Here is a 23081-nt window from a genome sequence, read left to right on the forward strand (position 1 = left end):
ATTCATAATTCTGAAAGAAGGATTATTTTTTAAAATTTTAAGTATAATAATTTAATGCGAATAAAAAAATTCTATTGAAATATATTATTGTATTTTATTTCAGTTCATAATTGATTGATTTACGCTCCTTAATTAATACAACATCATTTGAAACACAATCACTTTTATGATATTCGTAAAAGATATTTATTGCTGAATGATTTGAATGTCTTCAATTTACCTAATTTTTATTGAGAAAAAAGTGAGAAAATATAATTTTAAAAATAATTCTAAAAAATTATATCATATAAAAATTAAAATTCACGCCCATATTCCATAGATTCTAATCAAGTTTTTCATTTTCAATTAAGATTAAGTTAATGTTTATATAATATTTATAATATTTAACTATTAATGTAAATACAATAAAATACAGCATGTTGATTCTTATTTCTGAAGAAAATATTGTAAATTTATTATTATTATTTGGAAACAATATATTTGATTAATTCAATAATACATTCAATAAATAAATAAATGCCGTAGATATATTTATTAAATACAAACAAATATAATATAATTAAATCAATAATACGTGTTTAATATTAATTAGCATACATATATATATATATATATATATATATATATATATATAAGTTATTATTGAACATTAATAATGAAAAGTTTCTTATATTTGTCTTAATAGATAAATTATTAGTTCATTCAATTTATATTACTTCTAATTTTTATATAATATATTTAAAATTTTTATTTATATTTATATTATAAATATAATAAACGTATAAATAATCCCATATCTTTGTTTTTTTCCATCCAAATCCATTTTTCAAAAAAAAAACTTTCTTTTTTTATTATGCCCAGACTGACACTTTCTTGGATCTTGCGTTTGCGAGGTTCAACATAAAAGGGGAATATGGGGCTTGTAGCATACAGCCGTGTTTGTCATGTCTATTTTTCTCTCTCTGTACATATCACTTTTAATGCTCTCGCTTTCTTTCTATGCCACCTACTTCCATCATTTCTCTCTCTCTCTCTCTCTCTCTCTCTCTCTCTCTCTCTCTGTATCTCTCTGTATGTCTCTATAAGATTTTTCTTTATATATGGATTGATTTTGAATATTTCGAAAGACTACGAAGGCATAACTTGAATATTAATTATTGTAGTGCCGCAAATCACATGAGTTTACATTCATTGACAGATTCATTGACTCCCAATGACTAGAGAAATTGTAGGAATTGCTCGTTATTCTTTCAATCAATTTTTGTTCTATTTTGAATTTAAATGAAAAGACATTGATAAATATAATATTATATATCGTTTTGGATTATTTAAAGAAATATAGCAATAATTGAAAATTCTACTAGAGTATTGATTAACTATATGCTGTTACTCTCTTCAGAAACATTATACAAAAAATGCATCCTATAATAAATATATGAAATACTAACGAATGACTGCAGAAGTTATAATTTTGTGAATTTTATATATTTTCGAACGGATAGGTTAAACAATAAATTAGTTGAAAATCATTATGTAATAAGTATGAAATGACGGCGTATCTAGAATGTGAATGAGCCAATAAAGATCCAAGCACATTCCTATAGAATTAAAAGTGCTGACTTACGCATTGGGTCTTGCGATACTTTAGCAGTATGTGATAGTCAGTGTTGTGAATGTACAATACATGCAATGAAAAATCGTTTTCATCTATTTGAAAACTGCTTCTCCTTCATTTCACGAGACTTCTTTTTCATGTTTTCTAAACGAAAGTTCTTTAATACGGGACAATGAATTTCAAACAAATTACTTAACACTTCTTTTACTGGTAAAAGAATTTCATTATTGCGTTAACATATTAAACGGTGCATAAATAGTTAAATTGATTTTGTAACTTATTACTCATCATTTATGGTATCGGTAATTTTTAAAATAATTTCTATTAATTAAGATAAAGATGTTTCAGAGTATTTATAAATCAAAAACAGAACAAATTTATTTGTTTTTATCTATATTAAATGGCAGAAATGTGATTAAATAAAATTCATATTAGTTATATATGTATATATATATATATATATATATATATATATATATGAGTGTATGCATGTGTATACGCACCCGTGCATACGCGTTTGTATAGACGAGATGATAAATGAGACGTGGAAAGATTTTTGGATAAAGTCTACACGTTTTGTCTTTATCGAACTGTTAAATTTGTAAAGTTGTGTAGGTGATTTTGGCTTACATATTATAGGATATTTTGACAGATTTGCTTCACTACGAGAGAACAAATATTTCTATAATCTTAGCAGGTGGCACAGAGAAAAAATGAGAAAAATAGTTGGATGTAAATTAAATTTTTATTGCAGTTTTCTGAATTTTCAGTTATTAACTGATTGTTGAAAACAATTTGTAAATTATTTTCAGTTTTTCTTTTAAATAATTATAATATAATAGATTTATATAAAAACATGTGATTAAAAATATTTATAAGCTTTTTATGAAAAAATTAATTTCACTTTTTAGTTCGTATTTTAACATCAAAAAATTTTTATATTTACATTTTTATTTTTTAATTAGTACTTTTATTAATTAAGCAATTTTTTCACTTATATGAACTTAGCATATATCATTATTTATTCTTTCTAACTCAAATGGCAGAAATTACATGCGTTTTTTTTTTATTTGAATTATGAAAAATCGTAATGAAGAAAATATATGTAACTCAAACATTTTTGACTTCTTTGTCAATATGTTTCCAAATAATTTTTACGGTTTTATTCATTATGCGTAACATGTAAGAAATTTTCGAAGCAGTATTCAATAATTTTGTTCATATAATCTATAATCCTTATTATATAATATAATATATATCTAGCAGACTTTGCAACGTAAAACAAAAGTTGCAGCTTTTTCGCATTATCATCTCGTTCCGTCAAGCTAACTTTTCCCATCATACAAGCACTTCCAATTTGATCTAACGATGCGTCTAAAATATTCAATGTCTCTTAAAATCTATACCCGTAAGAAATATTTCATAGAATGATGTTGGATTAGTCTAATAAATATTAGTTATAATAAAGAACGTATTTTATTAATTCATTTTCAGATATTGTCAATCTGTCTTTCTAGCTGGTAATTATTTTTACACCTTCGATTTCTTTTAATTTGCCTGTCTACTTTTAGCTTTAATCTAATGATCAATTCGAATTAATTCTAATTAAAATTTGATATCTGTAATATCATCAACTATTGATAGTATGTAAGTGATAGTAAATATCATTAATAATAGCGGAATTTTTGATATAATTAAAACCAAAATACATTACGAAATAGAAAGACAAAGATGATATCAATATTTATTTATAAATTTTCTTCTTCTTCATTTTATACACTTTAAATTTTTATGTATTGGAAATAACGTTAAATTATATGGGATTCATTATTTAAAAGTACAGTTTATTAATAGCAATATGATTTAATATATTAACTCAAATTTCAGTTTACCAATGAAATATAATAGCGATAGCTTTTAATTATAAAATTTTTTATTGTATTTCTTTTAAAAATAATCATTATACATGCAGTAATATAAGAATATCTATTAATTAATTATTAAAATAACGTATCTTAACAATATCACTGTTGACAATATGGGATTTGCAATAGCTTCTGTTATTTTATTAATTTAATTAATTTCGTTATGTGCAAATTGTTTTATCTATTACAGCTCTTTTTACTAAGTATAATTTTTAATGAAATAAATTTGCAGGTAATTGTAATAACTACATTATTAGATAACAATATCACTAAAGCCCATTTCGATGTTTAATACAGTGTTTGCCTAACAGATTTGTATTATTTGAGAATATATTTTTCTGCAGACTAAAATAATTTACATAATTATAAATAGTTTCAATTTAATTTAAATTTTATTGAATAGTAAAATGTTTGTAAATAATTGAATATAACTTGTTTAAACGAAAGTTTTAACTCTACTGAAATAAATTTTGCAACCAAAAAATTTTGTAACGAAATTTCTTTATTCTTTATATTTTTCAAGTTTTTAATGAAAATTTAAAAAATATTAACAAATAACGAGAAAGAAGTATTTGATAGTTTCACTATAAATACATAAATAAATATAAAGAAAAAATTTATATATCTTTGCAACGAATATTTATTAATTATCATAGAGGAGCGGGAGGTATATTATTACAATTTAACTTTGCCGAGTAAATCCAATTTTGATTTGAATATTTATTAAATGAAATTATTATTTTTTTACATTTTTTTTATCTCATTTATTTAAATAATTTAAATATTCGATGTATTTTATTTAATGATATTCCATTTTTAAAAACAGTACAAAAAAAATTCAATTCTAATAACGAATCTGTAATATCGTAACAAAAAACTAATTAGATTTTACTGTGCTTTCTTAGATGTATTGTCGATAATTTATCGATTTGAGTTATCGGATACATATATCAAATAATATTACTTCAATATTTGTATTAGCCGAATAATCGTAACATATTGGATATCTTTCTAAATAAATATAGTTATCCATATTAAATAATCTCTTTCTTTCCCGATACAATACTGCGCAAGTATTCACGAAAACTTATAATATAGAATGAAATAACAAATTAAAAAATATGAGTTTTTTAATGTTACTAGACCTTATAAAACAATTGGAAACAAGACTAAAGAAACAAGTTTAAAAACTGTTTTACAGTGTGTATTTTGAATATTCCCTTTCATCGCGAATCATTAGCTCAAAGTTTTCTTTTAATTTAATCGATCAATTTACTTAAAACTTTCGGAAAGTTCTAGGAAATGTTAATGAATAAATGTTTCGTGTAGATACTGAAAGTTTGATAAATGAATCAAATACAATGAAACGACTTTAGATTTTTTTATTATAAACTATTTACAAGAGTATTTCATGAATATCATATTTTAGCCATGATTTTTAAGTCATTAAAATCAATCCTATTGATAGACCCAGTTTCATCAAACTGAAATGTCAAATTTAAAATAATAATTTAATTTTACCAATTTGACACAAATAACAAATGAACTATACGTACGTTCCACAAAAGCTTCTGTTAAATTTTATTTACTAAAAAGTCGTTTCTTTAGTTTATCAATGAATTGATTACATATTCAATAGAAAATATAACATTTCAGTCATAATAGAAATGACTAATTATAAAAAAGTTTTGTTATTCTTCAGATTTATAAAGCATAATATTTTAATTAAAAGCATTTCCTTAATATTTTATTTACAAATCTTGAAACATTATAATGTCCAGTTTAATGAATACCTTTTAGAGGTGGTGCAATGAATACATATTCATCAGAAATTACAAGTAAAATTATTAATAAAATCTTGAGTAATTAAGCATTTAAAAAATATAATATTTTTGTATAATAAAACATCTAAGTAAATTCGTTATATTAACATAAATAGAAATGTATTAATACCAATTCATTAATTATAATTATAATTTAAACAATTCATAATGATATATATATATATATATATATAAATTGTTTTATGAAAATAGACTTGTTTAACTGGACTTTGTTTCTTTTATTAATATTTTATTCTATGAGGTTTTTGACTGCCTATGGAATTTATTTATTCGTTAAAAATTAAATGATTATATCAATGGTATTTTTCAAAAACTATCTTTTTTATTTTTTTTATTCTTTTAATTCAATCACCTTTTTTTAGTTAAATATATATTAGTTTTGATATTTAGAACTTTGGAGTATATTTAAAAAATAATAATAATGAAGATGCATGTATCATATATTGATTAATGCTTTTGAATTTTGTAGTCTCATCTTACTTATATTTCGGAAACTACAAAAATTTATTTAATTTTTATAAAAAAAAAAAAAAACGTCAACCACGGCAACCTCGTAGTAGTAGCAAAGTACTTTTACATTTAAGTACTACAGAATCATAAGGGTGAATAAATAAAAGTCAACGGTAGAAGTACTTGTTATAGGTGTTATACATGTCGGCCCTAAGTAAAATAATTTCTGTACTCCTGTCGATTAAACATTTAACAGAGTGAAAGGAAAATTTATCTTATATTATAAAGTCGCTCCTATATTTAAGAATTCAAATATATTGATTAAATAATCTGAAAACTATAATTGTTAAATTGGCGTAATAGAATAATGAAGTCGATACTTTCGTGACGAGTCTGAGGACTGAGAGGCAGTAAGCTATTGAAAATAAATTTAATGCAGTTCGGTCCCCAGGTTACGAAGAGGATAACGAAAGACCTTATTGTAAGATATAAGGAAGTATCGTTAAAGAGATCGGGGTGCGTGGCTCAGGAGTTATTTGTATTATCGTTAGCGCATCGACTTCTTCGTTCGTATCTATTCATCTTTGACATAACATACCCGGATTGAATGAATTTTTATTTTAAAATTTAATTTCGATCTATTCCACATATTCCTCTGCCTCAATATATACAATTATTTTTAATAAAGTCGAAAATATCTATGACTAATGTTATTAAAGTGATAGTATGTAAAGATAGTATAAGCTAAGAGAATCGTTTATATTTCTGAGATGAAGAATAATAGTAAATAATATTATCAAGCGTCAATAAATATAGTTAAAGTTATATAGTATTGCTCTTATTGGATCTGCAAAATTATCAAAAACATTCTTTAATTTATGGAAAATAATTTTAATATTTACTATTGATTAAATGCATATTATTCCTTATTATTAATTCGAATTAAATATAATACACTAATAAGATTCTTTTATATTTGTTCTTCCTATTAATTCTCTTCGTCAAATCGAATTTAATATATTGATTAGAAGACATATATTTTCAAAATAAAATATCATTTTTTGGAATGTACTTAAACATTATTTAATATAAACATATAAAATATAGTTAAATAATCGAAGGAATAAGCGTCGAATCAATTTATATGTTATAATTAAGATTTTTATTTAATTTTTTCTCTCTTAATTTGAATCTATAATACAAAGTTAATATAATACTTTCGAAAAAATCTTCAATGTATTCATTTTATTACTCTTCCAAACTGATTCCTTTCAAATTTAATTTAAGTAATAAATATTTTCATATTGCAGTAATCTTCAATATTTATTTTATATATTAAAAGTTATATATGTTCATAGGCTGTGAATAAATTTTATTTAACAGTACATTATAAACTATATATGCAATACTACAATATGTTGAGTCTTGTTTTAGAAGATTCAATGTAACTTATCAAAATACGTGTCTTAAATTCTATTACGTAATTATATTTAGGAATAATTAATAATTTATACAATGGTATCTTATTATTTAAGAAAATATACAATAATAATAACGATAGCCAGCAATGAAGTCAATAACATTTATTAATTTTATACTTAAACATTTTATGAAATTATGTTTTTAATCATTTTAAATTATTCCCTTTCTTCATTTCACTAAGATAATAAAGGTTTATTAAAGATCTGCATTTTGTAAAACTTTCTTAAAACTTAATATTTTTCATATACCTCATACATTTTTATATTTATATTTATGTATGTCTTTATAGTTTTATACTGTTCATATTTTTTACTTTATGAAACATTAATTGACGGTATAATGTAAAGGTGTAATTATGTCATTATCTTATCAAATAATTGTACCGTAAATTAAGTTTCGCATGTACAACAATATTTCTAATTAAATTAGATATGACAGTTAATCTACTTACTTGTCGTCTCTAGCTTGCCCTTAATCTATCTTTCTCTCTTTCACTCTCACGTCCCTTTTTCCACTTCACCCACTGGCTCGTTATATATACATACATATACATATATATTTTATATATATACGCGCGCGCACACACACGCACACATACATATACGTATCTAATGCTCGAATCTTTCACAGTGTAAATACATGAAAAGACGAAAGCAGTATTATCAAAAGTAAGAGAGGCTGTGCAAATTGATCTCGATTTTTAATATGATATGAAGATGTCAAGAGGACTACATCGGTTATCGGTTAAGTTTGGAAGGCTAATTAATTAGTACAAATTGAAGATAAATTAATCAAATAATTTAAATATTAAATCGAATCATCGATAAAATGATAAGATTCGAGATATTGAAACATATGTATAATGAATTTGTTTACTTTTAAGTTATAAGGGAAATAGTTTAGTAAAATAAGAAATTAGAAATCATTTACGATAATGATAAGAGAGAAATGAATTTATCCCGTTCATAATAATGTAGAAAATTAATTCAATTTTTATAAAATTAATATTTTGTATTATTATTAAAATTATACTGATTTTTTAAGTTACTAGGAACTTAAAAGATTTTATTATGACCACCTACAAATTATTCGATATACGGTTGCATATCTTTAAAAATAATTTTACTATATTAAAAATTAATTATGAAATATTTATAAGCATTTTTTTTAAATTTATATTAATAAATTGATATTTAATTTTCTTCAAAATATAGTATGACGCTATCGAGACATTCTGTCGTAAGTCCAGCGAGTTTTGCCCACCAGGATTGCCTGGACTACCTGGAATAAGTGGACCTCCTGGTTCAAAGGGCGACCACGGTTTACCGGGTATCCAAGGAGGACCCGGAATGCCAGGACCAAGAGGACCGCCAGGACCCATAGGACCCAGGGGAGAACCAGGGCTCGATGGGGTTGACGGTAATTATTTTGAACATTATCATTTATTGGCTATTTCAATATATTTACCAAAATTATGGGAGCTAGATTATTGACATTGTGACTTGGTACAAAACAATTAATACTTAATTTTATCGCTTATGATAATATATCTAACTGACAAAATAGATAATCAATGCTTGGGAGGATTATTAAACTGTGTGTATTTTTTTTTTTTTTTTAATATTAAATATCGTCCAGAATTAATAAGATTGAGTATTCGTGTTTATAGCGATTGTATATATCCATTTAGAGTTGAAAAGTAATGTTTATAAAATTTGTATCATAAGATGATACCTTTCATTAAGTCATAGTTTCATGGTGTACGCGTGTATTTTATTTCTTATATTATTATGAGATTATGATCTTTGGATCTTTGTACTTGAAAATTTATTGGATTGTATATAAAATATTTATACAAGCTGATGTTTTGTATAAAGAATAATTAGATTTTTATAAAATAATATTTCGAATTAAGTACGTTTAAATTATTCATAGATCGAAGAATATTATTATTTCATTTCATATAAATGATAAAGTAAATACTTCTCGATAATTATGAAACAGAAGTATATAATAATGAATAAGAGGTTTCCACGAAATATAATAGAGATAAAGTTTCGAAATGTACAGAAATACTAATACTCGCTGAATTCAAAATGAATAGTTTCAGATCTAACTGCAATATCTCAATGATTTCCAAATAATTAATTAGAGAATACCAGCAAACCACCCGAATAATATCGACTTACAGTGGGCAAAGCCGCTTCCGAAATACTAAACAACTTTTTCGGTTTTCTTTAATTATACATCTTTTTATTATAAAAACTAATATTTCTGAATAATTTTAAAATATTTTTTTTTACAATAGAAATTTTGTTCTATTAATGTATAAAAAATTTATCATCGATAATAAAAGTTTTCTTAGCCAGACTTCAATAAGAATTTTAAAGTAATAGGTACTATGTGCTTAGTAATTTGCAATAATTAGTTAGAAACTAATATTATTTTAATTAAAGTTTATAATAAGGTAAGAATGTATCGAGTGATTATATGAATAAGTCGATCATATTTAATGATTTTCAAATAAGAAATAAATATCATTATAATTCAATGCCAGTGGATTCCGATCATAATGAAAAAGTCATTCGATATTATTATTAGATATAAAAATAAAATAGGAGAGCGTAGAAAATAATGGATTTTTAGATTATTCTTGGCTGCTCGTTAGTCTGTACTGCTTTGAATCGCGAAGAAAATTAAAAAAAAAATTAATTATACTCCAATTCAAGTATGTGTAAATGGTTTAATATTGTAACCATCAGCAAGCTTGATAATTAGTTTTTATCGAAAAAATTATTATTTCGCATTAGAATTCCTGTTGTAATTGATTGGAGATATATTTTATATGAGCATAATAAGCATATAAAATATTATAAGTGTCCGTCCGTTAACGCTAAATACAAAATTCGTGCTTCAACGGCTTCAATACATTTCAATACACAGCCCATTGAAGATTTTCTTTTCGCTTTTAAGAAACACTATGCACATTATCTCCATATTGGTCGCTTTGATATTGTCTCAATAGCACCGATTGGCTCTTTAGATAATGTGTTCGTGTTAATTAACGGCCGCTCTAAGTACCTTCATTTCCGTGACGATGACGCTACGTCGCTGTCGAGATGAGAATCGACGGATGGAGAAGAGTGATAGTGAGGGGAGGTGGACGGGGAGGCGAGTATTCCGATGTTATTAAGCGTTCATTGTCTTTTGTAGGTATTCCTGGAGAGCCTGGATTGGATGGACTTCCTGGACGCAGCGGGAACGATGGCGTACCAGGGAAAGATGGTAAGCCAGGATTGAATGGCACTCCTGGAGCACCTGGCCGTAACGGCACGGACGGTACGTATTTGAAATTTAATTAAACATTGTTGAAACTTTGGCGAGTGCATTTCGTTATTTGGAAGAATTTTTCCGCATGATAAATTACTCGACAGCACGTTAAGCGAGCAAATATTATTATTAACAATGCATTTCATTTATTCCTTGTTCGTTCGTCATTCTGTCAATATTTGTGCTGATTTAGCCAAGAGATTACGGCTTTATATTGTCACCTTTGTTTTTTGGAATAACATACGGCAAGATAATATATAAGAAAGGAATGTATCCCAAGCTGAACGTGATTAATATTATTAATATGTTACAAGAGACATTTTTATTGACATAAATGAAGATCAGGAAGCTAACGTATTGCGAGTAAAAATGCTTTTAATGAAAACGGAAAAAGAATTTCGACACTTTCTTTGTGTATTCTTTTTACGTTGATTTTGTGTCCCCTTTCCCCCGCCACCTTTTTTTTTTGTTTTTTAGTCATTTACAAGAAAAATTGCAGTATGGATTTAATCCGTATTTGATAGTTAGTCGAAAAATTGCAATCGTAAATTACTATGTTAAGTCTTTTTTAATATCCATATGACTTTTATGTGCAATCTATTCTATACAAATTATCAAACATAATTGATTAATTCTAAAATGGTCAGGACAAATGTTATGGTTTATGGAAATTGTTTTTTTTATTGAAAATGCATCAATGGCCCATATTAATGATTATAAAATTCCAAAATTCTTTAAAAAATTGTACAAACTGATCATTTAATTAGACGGTTAAGGATTTAAACAGTGACAACATTTTCATATTTTTCTTATTACGGGCTTGTAAAATAAGATAAAACTTATTAAAAATAAGTATTTTTCTAAAAATATTATTATCCTATAAATATCTAGCATATTAATTTATAGAATATAACATACAATTTTATCCTTAATTATTCCTATAAGATTTTTATTATATGCTGGTGGGACCGAACTAATTTATATGTATGTATGTTAATTCCTGGTTTCTTCTTTATCTCCAGGTTATTATTTTATTATCATTATTATTTTTAATACTGAAATTAACTTTTAATGAAAAAGATTTCACCTTTGGAGCTTAGGCTCATTAAAATATGCTTGAAGAATATTAATTTTCATAGTCGATTTTCTCTTTGAATTCTAGATAACTCCTATATATTTTATACTGAAATATATTTTCTATAAGCTAATTTGGCCCAACACGTATATTATATATAATTTTAATTAAAATTTGTAGTCGGTTATAAATTTATAATTAATTTTAAATTATTTAATATTATTCAATATTAATACTATATTCTAATTATTAGGACAATCGTGATAAAACAACAATCGTCACCGTCACAATTAGTAATTTTTGAAAAGCCATTCTAAATTTGATGAAAGATCGCACAAAAACTTAACTACATCTAGTTAAATAATTTCTGGGCGCTGAATTTAATTTTTTTTTCAGTATATATATACTTTTTGATCTGCTTCAAAATCAAACTTTTTTGATTTACTTTAGGTCTACTTACCCCTTAGATTGGCACCAAAATTCACCATCGATAGGAGCAAAAATTGCTTAACGATAAGAAAATGAGAGGAAAGACACTACCAAATTATATTGAAACTGCGAGACTGCATATAAAAAGATACGAGATATTTTATTCCGATTAGGTTCTTTGCCTTTGCCTTAGTAGTAGGAGGCAACGTTTTTTTTGCGCTAGTGTAGGGCTCGTTTACTTCCGTACACCAACACTCAATTACAAGTTATCGTTCTAATCTTCCCCCGGCATAGTAAATTTCGTTTTTTCCACCCTAGGCCAAAGAAAAGAAAGTCTACGACATGGTCAACACTCGTGCTCCACTTCTTTTCCTTCCTTTATTTCTCTGCTCTCTCTGCTCTCTCTCTCTCTCTCTCTGTTTTCTTTTTTCTACGCTTTCCTCTATTTCTGTTAGTGTGAGCTACTCACTCATTTGCACTACCTAGCAATTGCCCACTTTTTGCGTCGTGACATCGATGAAACAATTTTTTACAGAAAAAGGGGTGTATCGACCAAGTGAAAAATTGCTTTAGATGAAGAAGAAAAAGTTGAATGAAAAATCGACGCGTCACTTCGTTCTCCCAAGACCCTAGCAATCGTCAGTTACTTCTCACCTCCCATTTTCCCTTGCTACTCTTCTAATCAAATGAACAGAAGTCGCGTTTTTACTTTTACTGCTTAATAAAAGGCTAAACAGCGCTATTCTCGACTCGAGTAGTTATCTCGCACGTTTCTGCAACTCCATCATTTTCTGTTCATTGTTCTCATTTTTCGAGTGCCTTTCTCTTTCCCCTTCCCGCCTTTCATCTTCTCAACAGAGTCACGTAAATATATAAGCTTGCGATTTGTTAAAAACCCTAGAAATTTGTTAAAAAATTATCAAATCAGTACCGCACGAGATTATCCCTATAATCTTATATTCCAATTGTCTATCATAAAAGTTGCTTTGATATTGGTACGGTGACTAACCAAATGAGAGAAGAATGAAGTATTTACATGTCGTTGTCGTCTACCTGCTGTTGACGATGCCTACTTCCAGGGAGGGGAGGCGGATGTTCGTTATAAGATACTCGTTCATGAGAAACTAAGAGAAGAAAGAGCCTTGGGGTGCATGTTAGTAGAGTGACGTTGACCTCGGCGCGGACGGGATGCGTCCAATGAGGTCCAGAAAGTATGTCGTGACAAGGTGTCACGTTCCCAAGGTGCAGAATAACGGCTAAATAATACTGTCGGTTAAGTAAGAGAGAGAGAGAGAGAGAGAGAGAGAGAGCACTTTCTATTTAGCCCTTTGAAAGGGGCGTAATGTAAGTCATGCGCGTGTACCTCTTTCTCTTCATTCGCATTTGTATGGATAAAAGACGAGTGCGAGTTGGCAGGTATAAGAGCTGGAAAATACTAAAGAAGTCCATATAGGTTTATTATAAGATGGGGGGTAATCATTCCTCGTAAAGGGAGAGCAAAATTTCAGCGACTGGTGATTTTTTTTTTTTTATAAAAATGCTCCAGTAAATTTTTTACTACTTTTATTAATTTATAAAATAAGATGAATTTCTTTTTTAGAATTACGAAAATCATACAAGTTTTTGTATGGATTAAAAGGACCGATAATTATTATCGTCAATTTTCCTTTCATCATTTTTTCCACAAAAATCGTGTTTTATAGAATACATTTTCTATCTAGTCCATAATTGTATGTACGCAATAATATTTATAATATCCTCTTGCAATATTTATGAAAGTCTTATTTTATAATTTATTTTGTATAATAATATTGTTCAATGATTGTATAATAATTAATTTTAATAATTCCACGTAGAATTAGTATTTGTTTAGTACTTGTCATTTGTTTATTTGAATTTGTTATTCTTTTCTAAAAAAATAATTCTATTCGGAATTTAATTCCAATACATGAAATTTGTATTAACTAATTAAATCGTTTATATAGCTATTCTTATTTATTTGACATTTCACGCTTATGGGAGTCAAACTTCAATGAATTTTATGATATTTGTTAATTAATATTGATTACAAATGCATTTCAATCCTTAAACTATGAGATGAGATAAATACAATTACGAGCGTAGATGTATACTTATTGATTTAACATAAGAAAGTCTGGGGTACGCGTACCGGCTTTGCACTCGATAAAATCCCCAACGAGGACATTTCATGGTATGTGCACGATCGGCTTTTTTGATAAGAGAAAATTCTTGTTTAGTAGTTCACTACTAATATCACGCGAATCTCTCACCTTGGTCTTTTACTGAGTAATGGATGTTATTATCCTCTCGTTCGTAATGACGCGTAAGAATATCTCCCTCGCCCTCCCTCCATTTATCTATTTTTATATTAATCAAACAAAGCTTTCTACGACATCCAATGAATGTACGCAGCATTTTTTTATATTTTGTTTGGACTTTATTATAGGCTGTTTTATATCTCATTAACCATTCCTTTCTTGCCTACCTTTTTTTCTCGATTACGCTGTTCCCATCATAACTTACAAAACTTTATTTTTTAGCAGGTTATGTTAGTCGTATATAGTGTATCAGATAAGGATGACTTTTCTTTTTCAAAATGGCGATTCTTTACCACTTCGTGCTCGTGTAGCTTACCTCTCTCTCTCTCTCTCTCTCTCTCTCTCTCTCTCTCACCCTCTTATTTATCTACTTCACTATCTTATTTTATTCCCATCTCTTTTTACGTCGATTGCTCGACGGGGCTATATGAAAGTGGATATTGGTCGTTCAATTGATATCGATGTACTGCCTCTCAGTGTTTTATGTGTGCCATTGCCATGATCATAGGCGAAAATTCATTGAAGAGTAAATCGCAATTTGCACGCGTTCAAGGCTATCTTTCTCTCGCGTACTTGTCGACGATCTAACTTTTCGCCCTCGCCGTCTTTGTTCCCTGTGCTCTCCCCATCATGCTCGCTTCGTAGTTTGCTCTTCTCATCGACATTACTTCATTTCCCAATACTTGCTACCGTCTTCTGAAACTCGAGCCTCGCTCAAGCACGTCTTCTTTCCTCCGGCTCCCTAGTGCGACTCGCGACCACTCCACTTCCATCGTCAAGAACTTAACAACCATTGTAGATACCAATCAGGATTTCTCCTGGCCTTGTCGCTTCCTGTCACGCTGATATTGCCTTTCCAGGCCTTTCGCAGTACAGTCGAGTGCTACTGCAATTTGGTATCTTGATGAGCTATTCTACTCCCATCTCTTGTCTACCCCTATTTATGTATACGTGCCTGTCCCTCATACGCGTTACCTCGTTGTCTGCGTTAAATTGGCTCATGGAAATGGAGAAACAATAGCATTATTAGGTTAGGGTACCCGCGAGAGCCATTGTCTTATACAAGGCGCTGACCGTACATCGTATTACGGAAAGATGCTTCGGTGATCGAGAATCAAGAGGTAAATTAGATTTTACAATTTTACAGATCCATATGAAAAGCAGCATGGCAACAATAATAATGATTATTTCTTATGGAAAATTATCAGTAATTTATGAAAATTTAGCTAAAATAGCGTTTACCATAATTGAGCGATTGTAATTATATGAGTAAATAGTGTTGGAGTAAAATGTGAGCATTTCCATTTGTTTCGACACTCGATTTTCGCAGTTTTATAGGGTATGTGAAATCACTATACGACACTATCTTGGATTTTCTTAGATACACAAGCACCCATTTATTGCATTGTGGAGTACTACAATAGCAGGATAAATAGTGAGGACTAAGTTTCAGGCAAAATATAGTGGCTACCTTAGAATTGTAAATACTTGAACTTTATCCTTATTTTCTTCTTCGTCCTATGCGTATATATATATATATATATATATATATATTGATAATTTCTTGTAGAACACTTTGTAATTAATTTACATGCCTAGATTTGTATTTTCTAAAAACTTAATATAATAAATTCTTTATATGATAGTCGAAAATAGTACCTTTTATATTAATCAAAAATTCAATTAACTTTCTGAAAAGTCTTTCTGCCGTTTACTAACATCTCAACCAACTACTTGTTTCAATATTCAGAATATCTGTAGCGCGCACCACAAGTATGCATAAGTTCGTGTTTTATTCAAAATAGTATAAAAGCTTAAAGCTATTATTATAAGAGTTATGGTGACATTCCACAATGTATGAAGCTTAATCTTGGGGATAATTACATTGCAATTAATATTGATTAGAGAACGACATATTCTCGTCAAAGATTTTTCGGCATAAGAAAATGAAAATAAATTATGATTAAACAGTAAGCATGAAATTAATTTTTCTAATATTGAAGATAATACAGCTACTTTTAAATGTAAGTTTATACTCTTGTGGTCGTATCTAGAAGATATAATGAAGATTATGTAATATTTTAGTTTGATAAAAAATTTTTCTCGATTAATTTTTACATTAAAGTCTATTCAATGTCAGTTATAAATTATTTATTTCTCAATAAAATATTCATGACTAATATATGTATATATATATATATATATATATATATATGTACGCATAGGATATTTTAATATTATAAAATAATGAAAAACAAATATTGTTTTCACGGGTATTACATATTTTCAATCTATTGATTTTTTTATCCGTTGGGTAAATGTTTTCAAATACAAATTATTTTTGAAGAATAACTTATAATTTTTTTTTTTTTTTTTTCAATAAAAGATATTGATTATTTGCAAATAATTACATTTAAATACAAATGTCTCGGAAACTACTTTGAACTGTTTATTTAAAAAAAAAGAAGAAGAAAATATTAAATTTAATAATTAAAATCATATGTTAAAATATTTCAATCGATCAAAAGTAATATATTAGAAGGAAAATATAGGCCATATATATTAAATGAAAAATATAATTTAAAAAAATAATTAGCAAATTTTATGTAACTGATATTATAAGTCTATTTGAGCAAAATTTTTTTTTGATAACACAATGTTTACAAGATGTTTGCAAATAATCCGTATTCCATCAAATTCATACACATTTTAATCTTAATCTAAAATCTGTTAATAATGGTTATAAATAAATTAAGTAAAACTCCAATAATTATCAACAGAATATTTATATACTTAACTGAAGTAAAAATACTTATATATTTGTATTCAACTGATTAAAAAATTGTCAAAATAAATTCTTTTCTTTATTTTAAAACACTTGATATTATAAATGGTTAATAAGTAACGTATAATAAATGCATAAATTGACGTAATAAATAAATAAAAGCATTATATTGAAAAATTTTAATATTATATTTATAAAGTGATTCAACAGTTAATGATAAAAATGAATAAAGATATTATAATGATTTTATAATATATATAATTTTTTGTCTTTTACTATTCGATTATCTATTTATTATTCATTATATGATTATTTTATGTGAAATATAAAAAAAATTTGTAGAATTCTAAAACATAATAGAAATATGATAATAAAATATCGAACAAATCTATAATCAGGACAACAAAATTTAATAAAAGAATCATAAAATTTACCTAATTTATCAAATATTCAATCACTTTCATTATTTTCTTTATCAATCTAGATTTCAGTTAAAAGAAGAGTTTTTTTTATTAATTTTTGTTTAAAATATTAGTCAGCTTAAATATACTGAGAAAAATAGTGATTATTGCAATTATATGTTCGAACTAAATTTATACCTCAAATATAGAATTTCGTTATTCTTAGTTTATAAATAGATGAATTTATGAAATGAAATTTATGTTCATAATAATATTTTATGTATCCCACAGATGGAAAAATTTAAAAATCTTACTTGCAAACAATAATTTGTCTATCCGTGTCCTTTAATAGATAGAAATAAATACTGAATATATATTTATTTAATTTCTTGCATTTTTTCATATCTAATGAAAGTAGGAATAAATAAGCTCGGAAATAATAGGCGGCTACTGACAGGTTATATAAAAGAATTTTTGTTAAAATTTATTAACGAATTAGTTAGCCTTACATAAACAGATAAGCAAAATATATAAAATTTTTGTATACATTCATTTTTTAGCATTTTGCATTCATAGATTTTATACAGAAGAAAAGAGAGTGTAATTTTATTAATATTTTTATATTGTGAATTAAAATTGATCTTAATCCTAGAATAAATAAATATTTTTGTAAATAAAAGGAATGATTATTTTTTTTATTTCATATGCTATTATTAAATAGACTATTTATTAATATATTAATTTTAGAGGTTTAGATTCTATTAGAAATACGGATATTATAATTTATTATATTATATTAAAATTGAGCTTCTCTCTGTAATAAATGTAAGCGGTACTGTTGACTTACTATTGCTTTCTCAATATTCATATTGATTTTTCATTTATTTTTTAGAATATATTGAAATACCTTGAAATATCTAATTTTCCAAAATCTAATTTATATGTATAAATTGCTTCGTATAGTAAATATTATTTACTATTTACTATATAAATGTGATTATATTACATTTATTATAATTTTTATCATAATATTAGACATAGTTCGTTGCATATGCAACAATTCATATGTAATAATAGACATAATGAGTTGCATATTAATTGCTTCATTAACTATCTAGAAATTAGTATTGTTTACCAAAACTTAATTTAATAAATACTCAAAAGTTAAATATGTTTACAAAGTTTTAAATATTTGTAATAAAACGTTGTACCAGGCACTGAATTGATCGAGGAAAAACTATTTTTTGTTATCACAACCACACTTTGGCTTGATAAACCATATACATATATATTAAAATTGATATTACTAGCGTATCAGGATGTCTATCTAAGATCTATTGTATCTTTATAAATCCTTGCACACACATCGAGCATTAAGCGATCTCAATATTGCAAGAAAAATATACGTACGTTTATAAAGTTTCGCGAATACGTATTTATTGGAGATTTTTGCGACCCTATGAATAATAATGATGGGATGATGTTGGGGTGTCGATTGATACGCATGAAGTTACGAGTATATGGGAAATGTTTTTAAAAATGTCGAGAATAGATACCGCAGGAATGTTTATCGGGTTGCGTGATAAAGATTATATTAAGCTTTTAAAAGAATTTTATATACTAATCGTTGGAATATATAAACGACGTTATATTTTTCAATTTTATGTAGTTGTAGGGTTTTTTTTTTATTAAAAATAGTTTATTCATATGTACTCTTAATTTTTTTTTTTTTTTGAAAGAGCGAACATGATTAACTACTAGAAATATTATATTTATGATAGGTATCAATTATTAGAATGAATTTATCGACACATAATTGTCATTGTAAATTCTCTGAAGATTAATAAATAACTGATTTAGGCGATTGTAGTATTTAAATAGCAATTAATATAATTTGAAATTTTTAATCCAAACATTGGTTATTGAATTTAATTTATAAAAGTATCTTAATTAATTATACGAAAAATTGGTATTCTACATCTATGATATTAAGCTGTTTAAGCGATTATTTAAATTCTATTTATTTATTACATCACCGATATAATTTTTGGATTTTTAATCTAATTTTTAAGTTTGCAATTAAAGCAAAAAAAGAAATGTTATTTTAAATTAAAAGTAAAATTTCAATATGTAATTGGAATATTTAATATCAATCTTATTATTTGCAAAATTTTATTCTATTACTTAAAATTCAATACATGTTAATAGTTTCGTGCAACCACAACTATTACACAAACTAGTTCACAAATTACTTGGACGTTCATTCTTTAAAATACTTAAAATTTTTGCTTCATTATTCTCATTAGCAAATGCTTTTGTTTTTTTCTTTTTTATTTATTTTACAACGTATAATCGAGCATTTCTTAAGTGGATTACATTTACTTAATTTTCTAAATAAGCTTTCTGATTGTTCACGGATTATCTTCTTTCTTTTGTTCTGATATCTATGCTTCTCAGAATCTTCTGTATAATAGGTTTAGTAAACCTTAGGTAGGAATCCATTCGATACATATATTGGCCAATATATTTCCATCATTTTAATTTTTTTACTAAGAAGAATTTTCCCCATGAAAGCAATGATTTTACTCGAAGTATCATTGTTTCATAGCATCGATTGTAATATTATAAAACCATACCATACATTTATCTTTTACTGTAAATATAAATACAACGTATATATATATTCAAAGTGAAAACTTTTTCTACAATATTTATATCTAGTATATCTATGTTTGAACATTTCATTTCAGAAATAATATACTATAATTGCTAAAGTGTAGTTTCCAATTTTTTACATCATTGGCTTTGAATGTCCTATCGAGTAATATCTCAATGTATTATCTCAGTGTATTATATCAGTGGTCTTTCGCACGACAATTTGAAAATATGTTCGTAGGTTTATGTAGAGAGGTTACAATTAATGTCAACGTATATATTATTTTTTCTGGGACCTGCGGCTATTCGTATAAGTTCTAAAACCTATCAAAATTATGTATTCATAATACATTAATTTGTAATAACTAATTTTGATAGAATTAAAAGAATATATATAATCACGATGTGAATATTCTACATGAATGACTATGGGTTTTGTGCAATTTTTCAACTATTACTCGATTGTATACGTTCTCTTATCGATATTTATAACAAACGATCGATCGCATAGCTTCAATTTATCTGCCTATTATTTGTTTACTTCTTCTTTATATATTGAAAAATACATCAATTATTTTATTTATAAATTAGTAGCTTAATATTTTTACAATATTTAAGAAATATTTTAGAACGAACCTTTTTTTTTATTGTTTCTTAATCAATATTTTATTGTAATTTAATCAAAATTATTAAGTGACACGGATAAAAACTAATTGTATATTAATAAATATTAATCTATCATTGCTAAATAATTTTAAAAATCCAAAAAAACAAAGACCATTTGTATTTAATATTAGAGCTAATTTTCGATATATCCGGCTTTCTAGCTTTGCTCAACATATATTTCAACAGAATTTGGAGTTAATTTTGAAAGTCTTGCTTAGAAGACTAATTCGAAGACATTGTAAACAATATTTCACATGCTTTTAATACCCGAAATAGAATCTAGTCGAATGATACATTTATACTTCACTCATTATCGATCATTTAAAAGTCGAAAAACTAGTAACTGCTTGATTTTATTGATATACTCGCTTACATACAAAAATATTTTTCAACTTATTCACGGTTGAGATATTCAAGATATGATTGAGTATCCATGAAAGGATATTGCTCCATTTCAGCTGACACACTGGAGGAACTCGGTAAACCATTTTTCCATTTGCATTGATATCTTTTCTTAATTTAAATGGGATTTCAGACATACTTTTTGAAGAGCTAACTTTCTACGAAAGTATATTCGATATTCGATTCTCCTTGATAGGCTTCAATAAATTGTTCCGATTGATTCCTTATCTACGTTGTTTTCATCATTATATTATTTTGCTGAAGGAAAATGGAAACGTTTCATATGTTGTTGTGTTTTTAACAATGTCATGCAAAGTAAAATATTTTTATGAATATTATTTAAAACATAATAATAGCATAAATATTTTTTTTAATAAATTAATTATGTTTACATCGAGGTCATTAATTTATATCAATTATGTAATTATGTCACTAATATCACTTATATAATATATATTTTTAAAATATACTAAAATATTATTACTTGTAATTATATCAGTAAAGAGTTTGAAGAAAATGTTTTTCAATAGATTAAAAGAACTCCGTGTTGGCATCTTTAAGTCACTTCAAATTAAAAGTTTATTTTTAATATGCAATATTTTAAATTTATTAAAAATACTTATTTAATTTTATTAAAAGGTTTTGTTTAAAATGTACAGTTTTTTTTTTTTTTTGTTAGAATACAAGAATATATTTGTAATAGTTTTTTCGAATAGATCGGTAAGAATTTAGTTAGGTTATATGATTAAAAATTCGTTTTTTTTTCATAAGTATAAACCAAATTTGAATACACTTACAATATTAATCACTAATTTAATTTATTAGCAATTGCTTCACATAAATTAATAATTTTTCACGATTACTATATTTTCTAAATAATTTCTATAGATTCTAAATAATTTTTTGCTTTTTCTTTACAACATTTTTTTTTACATTTTTTATACATACATTTTTTATACATTTTAACATTTTTTTTTACAAATTACTGTGCTAAAATTTGATATTAAAAATATTAAATGATATATGAAATGTTATTTCAATATGGAACGTATAAAGCGATTTTACTATGGAAAATTAATATTTTCCGATTATTAAAAAAATTAAAACAATTATATTAAAAGAAGAAGAAAGAAATTTTAATTGATTCTTACAAGATCAATGTAATATGTAATACTAAAATCGGATTAAAAAGTTGTTGTAATTTTTTGAAATATTTAATAACTTAGACTTACATAAAGAATTAAAGATAATTATTTCTATGCGAATCTTCATCATCATCAATCATTAAAAAGAGAAATATTTTTTATATAAAATTATTTTATATTTTAATGTTGTATTACTTACTGTAGTCAATTATGTAATTAATGGACATGTTTAATGTCCTTGTTATTCGTTCGATTCATCAATATTAAAAATTAATATAAATTAAAAGTATGTTCGACAAAATAGTATTTCAATATATTATTAAAATAAACAATTCCTAATATTTTTACATAATACTTTTTAAGACGACAAGTTAAGTAATTCAAGATAATAATTCATATTTATTCAAATAAATCGAAGCCCTAAACATTTAAACAATATATTAAAATTTGTTTATTATTTTATTATTATTTTTTCTAATTATATATAAGTGTATTACCCAATTCTGATGTTTAATATTAAATTGAGACAAATATCCAA

The 23081-nt window shown here is 25.8% G+C and overlaps 1 protein-coding gene across 1 annotated transcript in view; it reads left to right on the plus strand.

Moving 5' to 3' along the window:
- LOC105362030 (uncharacterized) overlaps positions 1-23081 on the plus strand; it is a 63923-nt gene that overhangs the window by 6405 nt on the left and 34437 nt on the right. The window contains exons 3-4 of the mRNA XM_011499355.1: positions 8531-8735; positions 10530-10655. Coding sequence (XP_011497657.1) covers positions 8531-8735; positions 10530-10655 — 331 coding nt within the window. The remainder of the gene's footprint in view (positions 1-8530; positions 8736-10529; positions 10656-23081) is intronic.

This window comes from Ceratosolen solmsi, unplaced genomic scaffold (assembly GCF_000503995.2).
Source record: "Ceratosolen solmsi marchali unplaced genomic scaffold, CerSol_1.0 scaffold2, whole genome shotgun sequence".
Lineage (NCBI taxonomy): Eukaryota > Metazoa > Arthropoda > Insecta > Hymenoptera > Agaonidae > Ceratosolen > Ceratosolen solmsi.